The sequence below is a fragment of the Protopterus annectens genome, chromosome 1.part0, assembly GCF_019279795.1.
Source record: "Protopterus annectens isolate FY-2018-M chromosome 1.part0, PAN1.0, whole genome shotgun sequence".
Lineage (NCBI taxonomy): Eukaryota > Metazoa > Chordata > Ceratodontiformes > Protopteridae > Protopterus > Protopterus annectens.
Genome location: NC_056725.1, coordinates 1,958,946,272 through 1,958,959,028, shown reverse-complemented (window position 1 = coordinate 1,958,959,028; position 12,757 = coordinate 1,958,946,272). Strand labels below are relative to the sequence as shown.

At 39.1% G+C, this 12,757-nt stretch overlaps 1 protein-coding gene across 1 annotated transcript in view; it reads right to left on the bottom strand.

Moving 5' to 3' along the window:
- The window catches only part of DCDC2C (doublecortin domain containing 2C), a 2,319,258-nt gene extending 2,311,318 nt beyond the window's left edge, over positions 1–7,940 (bottom strand). Inside the window, exon 1 of the mRNA XM_044077304.1 lies at positions 7,219–7,940. Within this exon, the coding sequence (XP_043933239.1) occupies positions 7,219–7,499 (281 nt within the window). The 5' untranslated portion in view covers positions 7,500–7,940. The remainder of the gene's footprint in view (positions 1–7,218) is intronic.
- Positions 7,941–12,757: the final 4,817 nt, after the last annotated feature.

Genomic DNA, 12,757 nt, shown 5'->3' with positions numbered 1-12,757 from the left:
GCGAGAAACAAGTATATATAGATCTATATATATATATATATATATATATATATATATATATATATATATATATACATTTTTTTTTTCAGAAAATAGAGCAGATACAATCAAAACAACACTTTAAATGCACAGAAAAGGCTAATGCACATTACTGTGTAGCCTAGAACAGTTAAACAGATTATATAAGTACAAAAACGACTTAATTCAAGTGCAGGTAGCAAATAAGTGCAATATGTAGCAATAACAAACTTTTTAAATCACAGAAATACTAAAAAAAATCGAAGTTTTAGAAGGCATTAGTTTAAGACAGCAAGAAAAGCAGAAAAATAATACTTAATCACTCCAAAGTCTCTCTTTTGTCTCTCTGCTGCTGCAGACTGTGCAAGACACCTGGAAGGCACCTGCTGAGCGGAATACAAGAGCAAAAACTGTGCAAATGTGGTTTTTATAGCAGGGAAGTGAAAGAGATAGAAATTAGCCCAAAATGGCCAAGAAACTACTAACCTCTGGGCTGAAACCACTCCTCCAGGGCCAGATAGGCTGCTCAAAGCTCCCCTCTCTCACAGGTGAACAGAGAAACTTCCTTCTATGCAAGTAAGGTATGGGCAACACAGAAACTTGTAACACAGCCCTGGATTTAGCAATAACCTGAAAACTTGACTATACTAGTGCAGAAGGCATGAAATAAATATTTTTTGGGGTTTTTTTTTTTTTTGCTTTTTGTCAGAAAATAGAGCAGATACAATCAAAACAACCCTTTAAATGCACAGAAAAGGCTATCACACTTTAGTGTGTAGCCTAGAACAGTTAAACAGATTATTTAAACACAAAAATGACTTAATTCAAGTGCATGCAGCAAATAAGTAGAATATGTAGCAGTAACAAACTTTTTAAATCACAGAAACGCTAACATAAATCGGTATTTTAGGCGGAATTAGTTTGACATCAAGAAAAGCAGAAAAATTATAATCACTCCAAAGTCTCTGTTTTGTCTCTCTGCTGCTGTAGACTCTGAAGGACACCTGGAAGGCACCTGCTGAGCGGAATAGGTTCATAGGTTCATAGGTTCGTACTAGGCTATCTGCCCTAAGGCATTTATAAGCCTAGCCAGAGTGTATGTGGCTTACACCACCCATTAGGATGAGAATACTATGCCCTTTTAGGGTTTAGTTTACTATGCCTCTGTCTAGTAGTGACACAGAGATGACCCCCGGGGTAAACCTATGATCTCCCATCCACTCATCGAGATTTCTCTTGAATAGAGTCAGTGAGGGGCTCTGCCTAACATGGACTGGGATTCTGTTTCAGAGTGTAGGGAGCCTCTGGGTTATGAATCTGTCCCTCCAGCACGTCCTATTTATTTCTGTGTTGAGGTTTAAGTCACTTGTTCTCGTGGCTCGGATGGATTTGGATTTTCTGAGGTGGAGCATGTCCATTAATTCAGGATTGGACATGGCCTTGTATGTCAGGCACAGATCACCTCTGAGTAGGCGGTATGCAACTGAACAGAGCTGGAGTTTTTTCAGTCGGGCAGCATATGACATATGTTTAAGACCCTTTATCCTCTTGGTGAGGAACTTTTGGGGTCTTTCCAACTGTTGCAGGTGTCGGGTGAGATACATCCCAAATGGGGCATTGTACTCAATCATTGGCCTGATAAGAGAAGAGTACAGGGGCACAATGACCTCTCTTGATCTAGATGTGAAACCCTTCATGATAAGGTGGGCAATATAGAAGGTCTTCCTAACCACTTTGGCAATGTGAGTGTCAAATGAGAGGTTACTGTCAACCTGGGTCCCTAGGTCCCTGATTACCTCTTCCGTACTTAATGGATTACCGCCTATGTGGTAATTTGTCGGTACCTTGTTTTTCCCAAAGGGTATGACTATACATTTTTTGGTGTTCAGCTTAAGGCCATGGCTCTGGCACCAATTATCCGTTTCTATGAAGCCTCTCTGAAGGATGTTTGTGTCCGCTGGAGTATCAATTATGGCACCCAGTTTGCAGTCATCTGTGAACTTTGTCAGCCACAATCCTCCTATGTTTGCCTGTACCTCAGAAAAAATGCTGAACAAGAGGGGTCCCAGGACTGAGCCCTGTGGGACACCGCTTGTGACTGGCTTAGAGTCTGACATAGCTCCAGCAACTCTGACTCTGTGGGTTCTGTCCTTGAGCCAGTTTGCAACCCATCTTGTGACATATGGGTTTACATTTAAGCTGGTGAGTTTGTCTATGATGCCCGAGAGGGGTATTGTGTCAAAGGCTTTTGCAAGGTCAAGGTAGGTTGTGTGAACTGCCTTACCCTCATCAATGGCCTTAGTGACTGTTTCAAAAAAGTCGACCAAGTTCAAAAGGCAGGATCTGCCCTTGACAAAGCCAAATTGAGTAGGATCCAATGTCTGTAGGTCCCCAATGTCTTTGTTTATGAGTTCCATAATGATCCTCTCCATAGCTTTGCAGACCAGGCTCGTCAAGCTTATGGGGCAGTAATTTCCAGGGTCCGTAGAAGCACCGCCTTTGTGAAGTGGGACCACTGTTGCCGTACGCCACTCTTTGGGTATGTATCCTGTAGTAAGGCTAAGATTAAACAGCAGCCTTATGTGTGGGTTTAGTTCCTCTTGGAGTTCATGTAGCACACAGCCCGGGACACCATCCAGTCCCATTGATGCTGTATTTTTAGCTTTAGAGAGGGCGGCTCTCACCTGGGCATCTGAGATGTTAGGGAGGCTACACTCTGCTGGGATAGTTATTTCTCCTTTTGGGGGGGGGAGGAGAAATTTGCACTGAACCTGTCTGCCAGAATGTTGGCAATGTCAGTGGGTTCAGTGTATTTTGTGTCATTTTGGACTAACTCTGAGCATATCTGGGAGTTTCCACCCAGGTTTCTAACATAGCTAAAGAAGGCCTTGTGATTGTCTTTTGTGTCTTTTGCGATTTTTCTCTCAAAGTTGGCCTTGGATGATTTTATGAGTGATCGTAGTTTTTTGCTAGTACTGATCAGAGACGCCTTCCCTTTTAGGGATTTTGCTCTGTCATGTATTAGCTTCCTCCTCCTGTTGTAAAGTTTGTTTATGGCTGGGGTCCACCAGACCAGGTGCCTGCCTTTGGGGGAATGGGTCTTGGTTTTATTTGGGATTGCATGATCCATGCATTCTTGAAGGTGCCCATAGAAGGCATTTGCAAAGGATTCAGCAGTGTGGGTTGTGGTTTCCACTGGCCCAGGGGCCTTGAAGGATACCACTTCAGTCTTGAGAAGTGTGAAGTTTGCTTTTGAGAAGTTCTTCACTGTGGTCTTTTGTGCAGGGGGTGGGAGCGGGATGTGGATTTCCAGTGAGATTAATTTATGGTCTGATCTTACCAAAGAGGGATATACTTCCGGTGTGAAGCATTTTGTCCCCATGTTTATGATGATCAGGTCTAGTATATTGTCTCCTCTTGTGGGAATGGTGACTAGTTGTTCCATTGCATTTGAGTTTATGAATTCTAGGAACCTTTGGGCTAGGGTGTTGGGGCTTGAGTAATGTTCCCAGTCTATGTTTGGGTAGTTGAAGTCTCCCAAAATGAAGGTATTTGGAGAGACATTCATACTCTCCAGTGTCTTCAGGAAGGCTGTGTGGGGTTCCTGAGTTTGAGAGGGTGGTCTGTAGCATGCTACAAACTGTAAGGCAGTTTTGCCTATGGTTAGTTACACCTGGATAGTCTCCGATGCTTCGTGCATTGCCACTAACCTGGAGGTGTGGGTATCTTTGATGAAAATGGATACTCCCCCTCCTTTTGTGGTTCGGTCCAAGTTTTGGGGCCGGAAAGCATGATATGAGGTAAAACCTGATAGTGCTGGGGTGCTCTCAGGAGCCTTGAACCAGGTTTCAGTCACTGCACAGACATCGATGTTCTCCATACTGAGGAGGGCTTTGAGGGCGTGCATCTTGAGGTTTAGACTTCTGGCATTGAGCAGCATTACCCTTAGTTTTTTTCCACTTGTGTTTTCTAGGGAGGTAGGTTTGTCATTTGAGCCTTGCCTAAAAAAGGCACTATGGGGGTGGCAAGAGCCTTGGCCAATATCCGGAAGCCCAGGGGTGACAGGTGCAAGCCATCCCTTGCGAAGCAGTGTGGCTTGTCAAACATGTCATCCCAAGCAGACAGACATTGGATCCCCTTAGAATGCAAGTGCAAAAGCCATGCAAATATGTTTTTTATAGCAGAGAAGTGAAAAAGATAGAAATTAGCCCAAAATGGCCAATAAACTACTAAATTCTGGGCTGAAACCACTCCTCCAGGGACAGATAGGCTGCTCAAAGCTCCCCGCTCTCACAGGTGAACAAAGAAACTTCCTTCTATCCAAGTAAGGTATGGGCAACACAGAAACTTGTAACACAGCCCTGGATTCAGCAATAACCTGAAAACTGGACTATACTAGTTCAGAAAGGCAGGAAACAAGTATTTTTTTCCCAGAAAATAGAGCAGATGCAATCAAAACAACAATTTACCCAATTAACCAGTTGAAAAGCTCAAAATTGAGCCCTGTTCCAGCAGTGTCCAATCAGACAAGTTCTAACTGCACACTCCTGCCACTAAGGTGCAGAGGAACCTTCTCCGAAAAAGACGGCCTGGATCAGTGCACTAGTTATACAAACAAAGCTAGATCCAGCAGGCTACAGCAAACAAGGCATACCGATTTCAGAAAGAAACAGTTCAAGTAAGCATGCGCAATAAGCCTTTAACCAGAAATTCCCAGCTCAGAAGGGCAGAATCTAGCCACTCCTCCCACAAGAGTGCAGACCACAAACCTTCTTAATGTAAAATAACTGGCCTGAAGCCCAGGTGCTTAGCCCAGAACTAAAATACTTTTAGAATAACAGACACTGAGCCTTCAATCAGCAATTCCCAACTTAGAAGGATGTACGCTACTTGTCCTGCCACAACAGTGCAGACCACAAACCTTCTTAATGTAAAACAACTGGTTTGAAGCTCAAGTGCTTAAACCAAAAGCCCTATAAAAACAGTTACAATTTAATCAGGCTACTAACAAGCACTTCTAAATTCAGCAGAATAAATTCAATTGAGTACTTTTAGGAAGCGGCAAAAGCAAAATAAGGTAATAAAGTAGGAAGAAACACAAATACAGTAAAGCAGATGAAGTGCATTTTTTTTGTGGAGTTGGAGGGAACAGAGCAGATTAAGCTACAATAGGAGATGTCCTTCCCAAGTGCTCTCTGTACACAGCAGAGGAGATGGGACTGGTAGGAGTATTTGAAATCAAAATATGTTTCTGTATTGTGTATGAGTGCATGCATGCTTCTGTGCATGAAAGCGAAATGGTGTGTGTGTGTGAGTGAGAGGGGGGGGGGGTGATTGACCAGTGGTAGCAGCACTTTTAAGAGATACATGTACCTCTCAACCACTTAGTTCAATAAATGTGGATACAGTCTTAAATAAATGAGACACCATACCTCTCAACCATACAGATTTTTACAGAATGTTGAGATTTTACCTATTTATCATATTGTTCCTCATAAAATTTGTGGTTTTCTTGCAAATTGTGAAGGATTAAAGTCACTAAATGGTGGCATGCATTTGAGTTTTAGACTTCATATCCTTTAGAAAATGCATGCTAATTCAAAACCTGTAATTCTAGCAACTGTCTAAGTTCATAAGAACAATATTTAAAATCTGTCCCTAATTTTAAACCTCTTTCCCCCATTATTTTATAATTTGTCCAGATTTCTTGAGCTTAGAATGTGAGAGGTATGGAGGAAACAAAGGCTAAAATAGGAACAGATTTAAACAATACTAATGTAAACTTAGAAAGTTGCTAGAATAAAAGGATTTGTTTTAGCATGCATTTTCTGAAGGAAACCTCAATTATTGCCAATAAACCACAAATTTTATGAGCAACGGACCAAAAAAAGGGGAAAATATCTGGATGCTTTTTGAAAATTGTATATTTTGTATGTAAAATACTTCCTCCTCAACACCATTTACGTATACCACAGAAAGTTTGAAACATTAGGCAGGGAAAATATTTTACATCAAAAATATAAATAATTTTGTAATAAACTTTTTTCGGCTTTTCCCGGTTAGGGGTCGCCACAGCGCTAATGATTGGCGGTAGATTTTTACGTGCTGGCTTGCCGGGCGTTCTAACGCACAACCTTCAACGAAGGAACACCCATTCACGGATGTCGACACACAGAAGACACTCTAACTGAGAATCGAACGTGCAACGTCTAACTGTGAGGCGACAATGCTACCGCAGCACCATAATTTTTTAATAAAAAATAAATAAGCAAAACAACAATTTTACTGACAGCCCGTACTTTAAGTGTAATAATGCTCCGCAGGGTGTGTGTTACTTACTGTGTAAATAATGCCCTTCCAGGGATGTAGAGGCCCTTCGCCTGTAGCATCAGCCTCAAACCACCTGTGGGTGTGCGTTATTTATACAGTAACACACACCCTGTTGGGCATTATTCCTTGCTTAATGCAGAACGTAGGATGATATTTTACATACTTTGTGGTTTCTTTAGAGCAGGTTTCCGACAATAAGCAAAATTCTATATTTTATTTAACTGTGGACACTGCTAAACTCCTATCAGTGAATTTAAATTATTTTCGCATCCAAATCACAATTCTAAATTTAAACTAAGAAGAAGAAGTAGAACTTCATTTACAGTTGCAAAAGAAAACGTAACTTCTGAAAATAATATGCGGAAATTGCTTACAAGTGACTATGGTACGTGAAATGCACAGCTGGCTGATTATTCAAATATTCCAAAAGTATTGAAAATGTTCTCAACTTGAAACATTTAAATTTATTCAGGAAAGTGCGAAAATGTATTCAAGATGGTCCACTGCCAGGACTACAGTACACAGTATGAGACACCCAAAACTGAAGAAGGTATTTCCCTAGTAATGTCTCCCACTAATGGTTTTAAAATTACTGATATATTAAGCATAGCCTGTAATTAAGATAGTCTCATTAATTTTAAAAATGTCTCAAAGGCTTCCCTAAATAAATTATAAAGGCAGACCTTCTCTCAGAAAATTCTACTATATAAGATACTTTTGATTTGCCCAGTTTTTTGGATTGCCAGTAAAAACTCCACCCACATTACCAAAATAACTGTGTCAGGCAAATACAATATACTGGATAAGAAAAACAACTAAGTGTGGGTAAGAAGTTAACACCATTCAGGAAGGGTTCTAACCATCACTTACTCCATTTTTTTAAACTTTTCTGCACCTGCCGCGACGTACTTCTCTCCATTTTGAAGTCCAGCAAGATCGTTTATTTTGTGTCCCCACTGGGGAGTGTATATGTTCCTCACCGCGCCAAATGGGGCATCTATATTTCGTGACACCTGTGTTAGGAAAGTCTCAAATGTGGACACCTGCCGATGGCAGACAACAAACTTTTTGCCGACGAAGAACTTGTCTCCATTGCGGTACATCAGTACATTTTTGACCGGGGGAGGCTGTGGTGCATTTACTTTAGCCATGAAGGCACAGCATCTGTCTTCCGAAGCTGTAACAGGTTACGGTCGTCTTCAAAAATTTTCGGAAAATATGAGCAGGTGTAATAGTCTAAGGCAATAATGTCTCTCAGGCAGACAAGTCCAGGGTAACAGTGCTGTTAATTAACTACTCGAGGACCACAACAAGGTTTACAAACCGTGAAGGAGCATCGATTCCCACTGGTACTAGTACTGAATTTCTATACAGCCTGATATTGCCGCCCGAAGGAGATCAATATAATTGCGCCGGAACCAACTCTACTGTACTTCTATGCTTCAGTACCCGTGCAAGATGGGACAGACTCTGTTTGACTTGTTTCCATGGCTACCAGTTACTGTGCTAAATGGACCGCACAGACCTCCTAGGTAGGTGCCCTAAGTCAGTGTTTGGGATAACGGAATGATGAATGAAGTCTTCTGCCAAGTACGAAAGTAAGATGAAAGTTCAGCAGTTATTTTGGTCTTAGTTATTTTGAGATGTACACGCGACAAACAATCCACGCTGTTTCAGAACTCTGCTCCAGAGCAAGAGTCATAGGTTCAGATTCACTCAGCTAATACAAATAATATGTAACTTTTTTGTTGTTTTTTTTTTTTTTTTTTTTTTTTTTGCTAGCTTGCTTTGCTTTGTATTTGATATTCAGCTATTTGATTTTTAGTAGAAAAAGCAAATGTCACTATCAGTGGCACATCATGGCACATTATTGGCACATCGTACAGCGATATAACTATAATACATCAGGAGGTGCTCCCTTAAAATATTTATCTGTGGTCTGAAATTTACTATGTATGTACTAAAGGGATAAATGGTATGTGTGCAGTCAAGCTTCATCACTATTTACACAGGTGATCTAGACTAAATGAATGTGTGGTCAAATGAAGTTCCCAGTTCCAGTTCCCTAACACTGAGAAAGATATGTTGCTGAATTAAGTGTCTAGATAATATCCAAAAAAAAGCCCCTTTTATAGCATACATTTCACCAACACTGTGTTTTATTTACTTATTAAAAATGCAAATCTTAGAGCATTTCTGAATCAGGTCTTCATCCCAAGGAAAACTAGGATGGGATAATCACTGATGCACAATGTTTTAGAATGTTAAGAAGGATAGTAGAAACTTGATAAAGTAAACATTGGCTTTGAGTGATTTGGTCACATTCATAAATGCTGATGTGACACCCTGACCCCATGTAAAATTCAATGAAAGGAGACTGATGGCAACAACAAACAAGGATGGCAACTTAATATCCTTTGCTCCACATGGGATGGACTGAGAGATAGGATTGGCATAGAATCTGGTGCCTGCCGATGGCTATTCATATAGTCAACAAATAACCGCAACCACAATGAGAAAGACCACTGGTAGGTGTTTTGAGGCTGGCAACTATAAATGCTACAACTTTCGTGACTAGTTATGCTTTCGAACCATGTACATGTTGCATGTATGCCTTAATCTCACAATGGGGCATAAGCATGGAAATAAAATACATGAATCCACTTCAGACCTAACTAAACTGAAAACAAAAGATACCTGTTGATCTCTTAACAAGATACAAAGTGTAAAGCACTAGTAGCAACAGAGAATGATGTTATGCTTGCAACAGAAAATTGCTTTAGTAATCGGGGACCCTCAATAATGAAGTAAATGAGTCTCTCAGTTACTCGCATAACATAATCTAAATTATTTCATGTATAGACTTTTATGTGTTTAATTAATTAAATACTTAAGTAATTGCCTGGTGAGTTGGCCTGCTCTTGCTCTTAGGATCAGTTTCAACCACAACCCAGATCAAAAGGTAAGCATTCATAATCAAATAGGATAGATAGTGAACAACAGTGCATAACAAGTAAATGGTACAAGCAGTATGTTTATGCTCGTGCATAATACACATTTCTTTCTGGTATGTGATATTATAGGAGGTATCTAAGTTCAAATTGCTCCTTACTGTACAGCTAATGACTACAAATATTTCTGTAAGTTCCTGATATAATAACAAAAAAACTTCCACTAGCATTAAACATATGATGAATCAAAACTGTATAATGCTTATACAGATGAAGATAATATATGCATAAAGCTTCCCCCGTGTAATATGAGTGAAAATCCTATCAGAATCAAGTCCATGTAAAACTCAAAAGTATGGGGAGGGTAATATTGATAATATTATTAAGGAGCTGTCATGTTATACTTCGATTCGTTATTATATACATTGGCATGTATGAATAGTAGCAATGTTTTTGCATAGTAATTGTAATGTCAAAAAAAATGATAGCTGTTGTTTTAGCAAGCAGTTGTGAATTTAACAATACTTTCACACATTAATGATAATATCTCAACAATGGTTGTGGCAGTAGCATGTAGATATGAATATTAGCAGCATTTTTATATATTAACAGTAATATCTCAAAAATGGTAGCTGTGGTGGTAGCAGTCTAAGTGTTAACTCCAAGCTTGCCTGATTTAGTACATTGGTGGTATGAAACATGAAGTATAAGATGCACATTTTATGAGTTATTGATGACTTTTGGTGCAGGTTATGAAAATGTAATTTTCATATTTTTTTCTTACAATGCACTAATGAACATGACAACAAGAGTAAAAGTATGCAGGCACGTGCATAGGATGATAGCTTAAAATGGGTAAGAAAGGAGATGGGTACCACACACACACACACACAGACACAGACACACACAGACACACACACACACACATCTAGAGCTTTGCAATTTTGTTTATCCCCTGTTTAAGAATTTCATCAATATTTGCAGATTTGATGATAATATCTCAAGAAAGATAGCCTAGGTATCAATGAGCAAGGGGCTGTCCTCAAGCTGATATGAGTTACTGTGTGTGTTGTTAAATACTGAGGGTTGGTGTAATGTATAAAGTGCTTACCTGACAGATAAGTGGTGCACAGTTTGATTCTCACTAAGGGATATTAGCTAGGCCTAAAATGGTCCACAGGGGTAGCTAGCCTAGTACTTACCTCTGAACCTATGTATACAATTCCAGAGGTATTAAAGAATATTTAAGCAAAAAATTGGAAAAACACTGTATTTTGTCATAATTGCTTTAATAAAGCATTAGTGAAACATGACAGCCAAAGCAGAAGCATATACCTACGCATGCATAAAATGACACCAAAAGTGACAGAAAAGGGAGATAAGTAGCTTGCAGACATTATGAGCTATATAGCTTTGCTTTTTCCCAGTCATGAATATTAACATTTGCATATTAATATCAGTATCTCAAGAATGGTATCTTTGATATTAGCTAGAAAGGTGATGTGGAGCCTGGCATGCTTTGGTGCATGGACACAAGGAAACCATTGTTATGCAATTTACAGGTCTTTAGTAATTCCAAAACAAAAGTGATTGCAGAAGGTTATGAAAAATATGAAATGTTTTCCATATTTATTTAATCATTTCTGTATTTCCTTTTTTCCTATTCTTCACATATCTTTTCTCTCATCTCCTCACTAACCCCACTTACAACACCCCCTTTATCCCTTTACTACTTCTTTTCATATCCACTATCCAATGTATCCATTGCATAATATCTGCTGTCTCCTACCTATAATTTCCTATTCAACAATACATGAATGTGCTATCTCCCATGTAAATGCATTCATTCATTATGTCTGTTGTTTTGCTATGTAAATAATTCAGCTATGTGTGTTTTTAGTAATAACTGTATTTTTTTAACTTGTGCATAAAACTTTTCTTCTGGGCCACCATTGAAAATGGGCTACTAGCCCAGTCAGACCTCCCAGTAAACAAATGTAAAATAAAATAAAAATAATAAATAAATAATACAAACATGAAGTCTAATAGTGTCATGTTTAGGGACCTATGGAAGTGGTGGGTGATAATATATTACCAGATCAGGATCAGTCAAATACATCCAAAAAAGGTAAAATTATATCTTCCTGAAGTCAGTGAGAGCATAAACCCCACAAACAGAAAGTAAACATATTAAGAAGACCAGTGGTTCCCACAGAAAGAGAAACAGAAAGTCACACTAATCTTAAAGGTCAATTTAAACTTAAGAGCACAAATGTAAAGCATTTTATAAATACAAATGGGTACTACATAGTAATAAAACACACATAAACATGTTATAGAAACCAATTAAAATGTCTTTCAGATCCTGGAGTTGCCACCAAAATAGTTTTCTTTCTGAAGACTTTTAAGGCTGTGTTGCCTAGAAAACAAATGTTTTTAATTATTATGTGCATAGTAGATGATTGCTAAAACAGATCTTAGTGTTGTTATTTTTTATCCAGACAATATTTTTATGGCACTTTTTGTCATTTTAATGACTGAATATTGTGTTTTGCATTTTTTATATAGTGGTGGCTTATTTAAACATTAGTATTTTGAGGAACTCTTCTTAATTAAGTGGTGAAATGATAGTGCTTAACTAATTTTTTTTAATCAATTGCCATTCTTTCACATTCCTATCTACCTAGTCCCCCGGATTTACTAATCTTCCATGCAGGACTAATCTAGTCCTGCACGGAAGTGGCAGTTTAAGAGGAGGATGGCAGCGCGCCATGCATATTAATGAAGGCACGCTGCCTGAGCTCCAAATCCTACACGGAGCATGGACAAGTGCAGGGGGTGTGTCTGAGAGCAGAGCTCTCAGAAAAAACACGCCCCTGCAAAGTAGAACAGAAGAAAGTGTAAATAAATGAGCAAGACCGCTCATAGGTGTCCGCATATCCCCACCAACAGTCCCCATGTGTTCAACAGCAACAGTACATTTAAATAAAATGAAGAGACCCTTTTATTTATTTTTTTTAAAACCCTGAGTACAGCTAACCATAGGTACGTGGGCGTGCCCATCGCTTAGCTATGGTTAAAGCAGCTGAAAAGGCTGAAGAGGATAACAAGGAATATATATATGCAAATGACACGTTGTAGCAATAGTGTAGTGGTTAGAGAACCCACCTAATGAACAAGCATTCCCAGTTCAAGTCCCCCTGCAGCACATATCATTTTCCATTTGAAATCTGTATATGAACATATTTTTACATCTTTTTGCCATATAACTTACATAATAACATTTAAATGTGAACTGGAGTACTGCATTAAATGCACATGTGAAGTGTCAGTGTCATAATGAATAAGGCACTAGTAAGCAGGTTTAAGCACAAATAAGCAGTAGTAGGCGTATTTAAGTGCATTTGTGTGGGGGTAAGCATTGCCTACACAGATTAAGCAAAGTAGAAACTAACTGA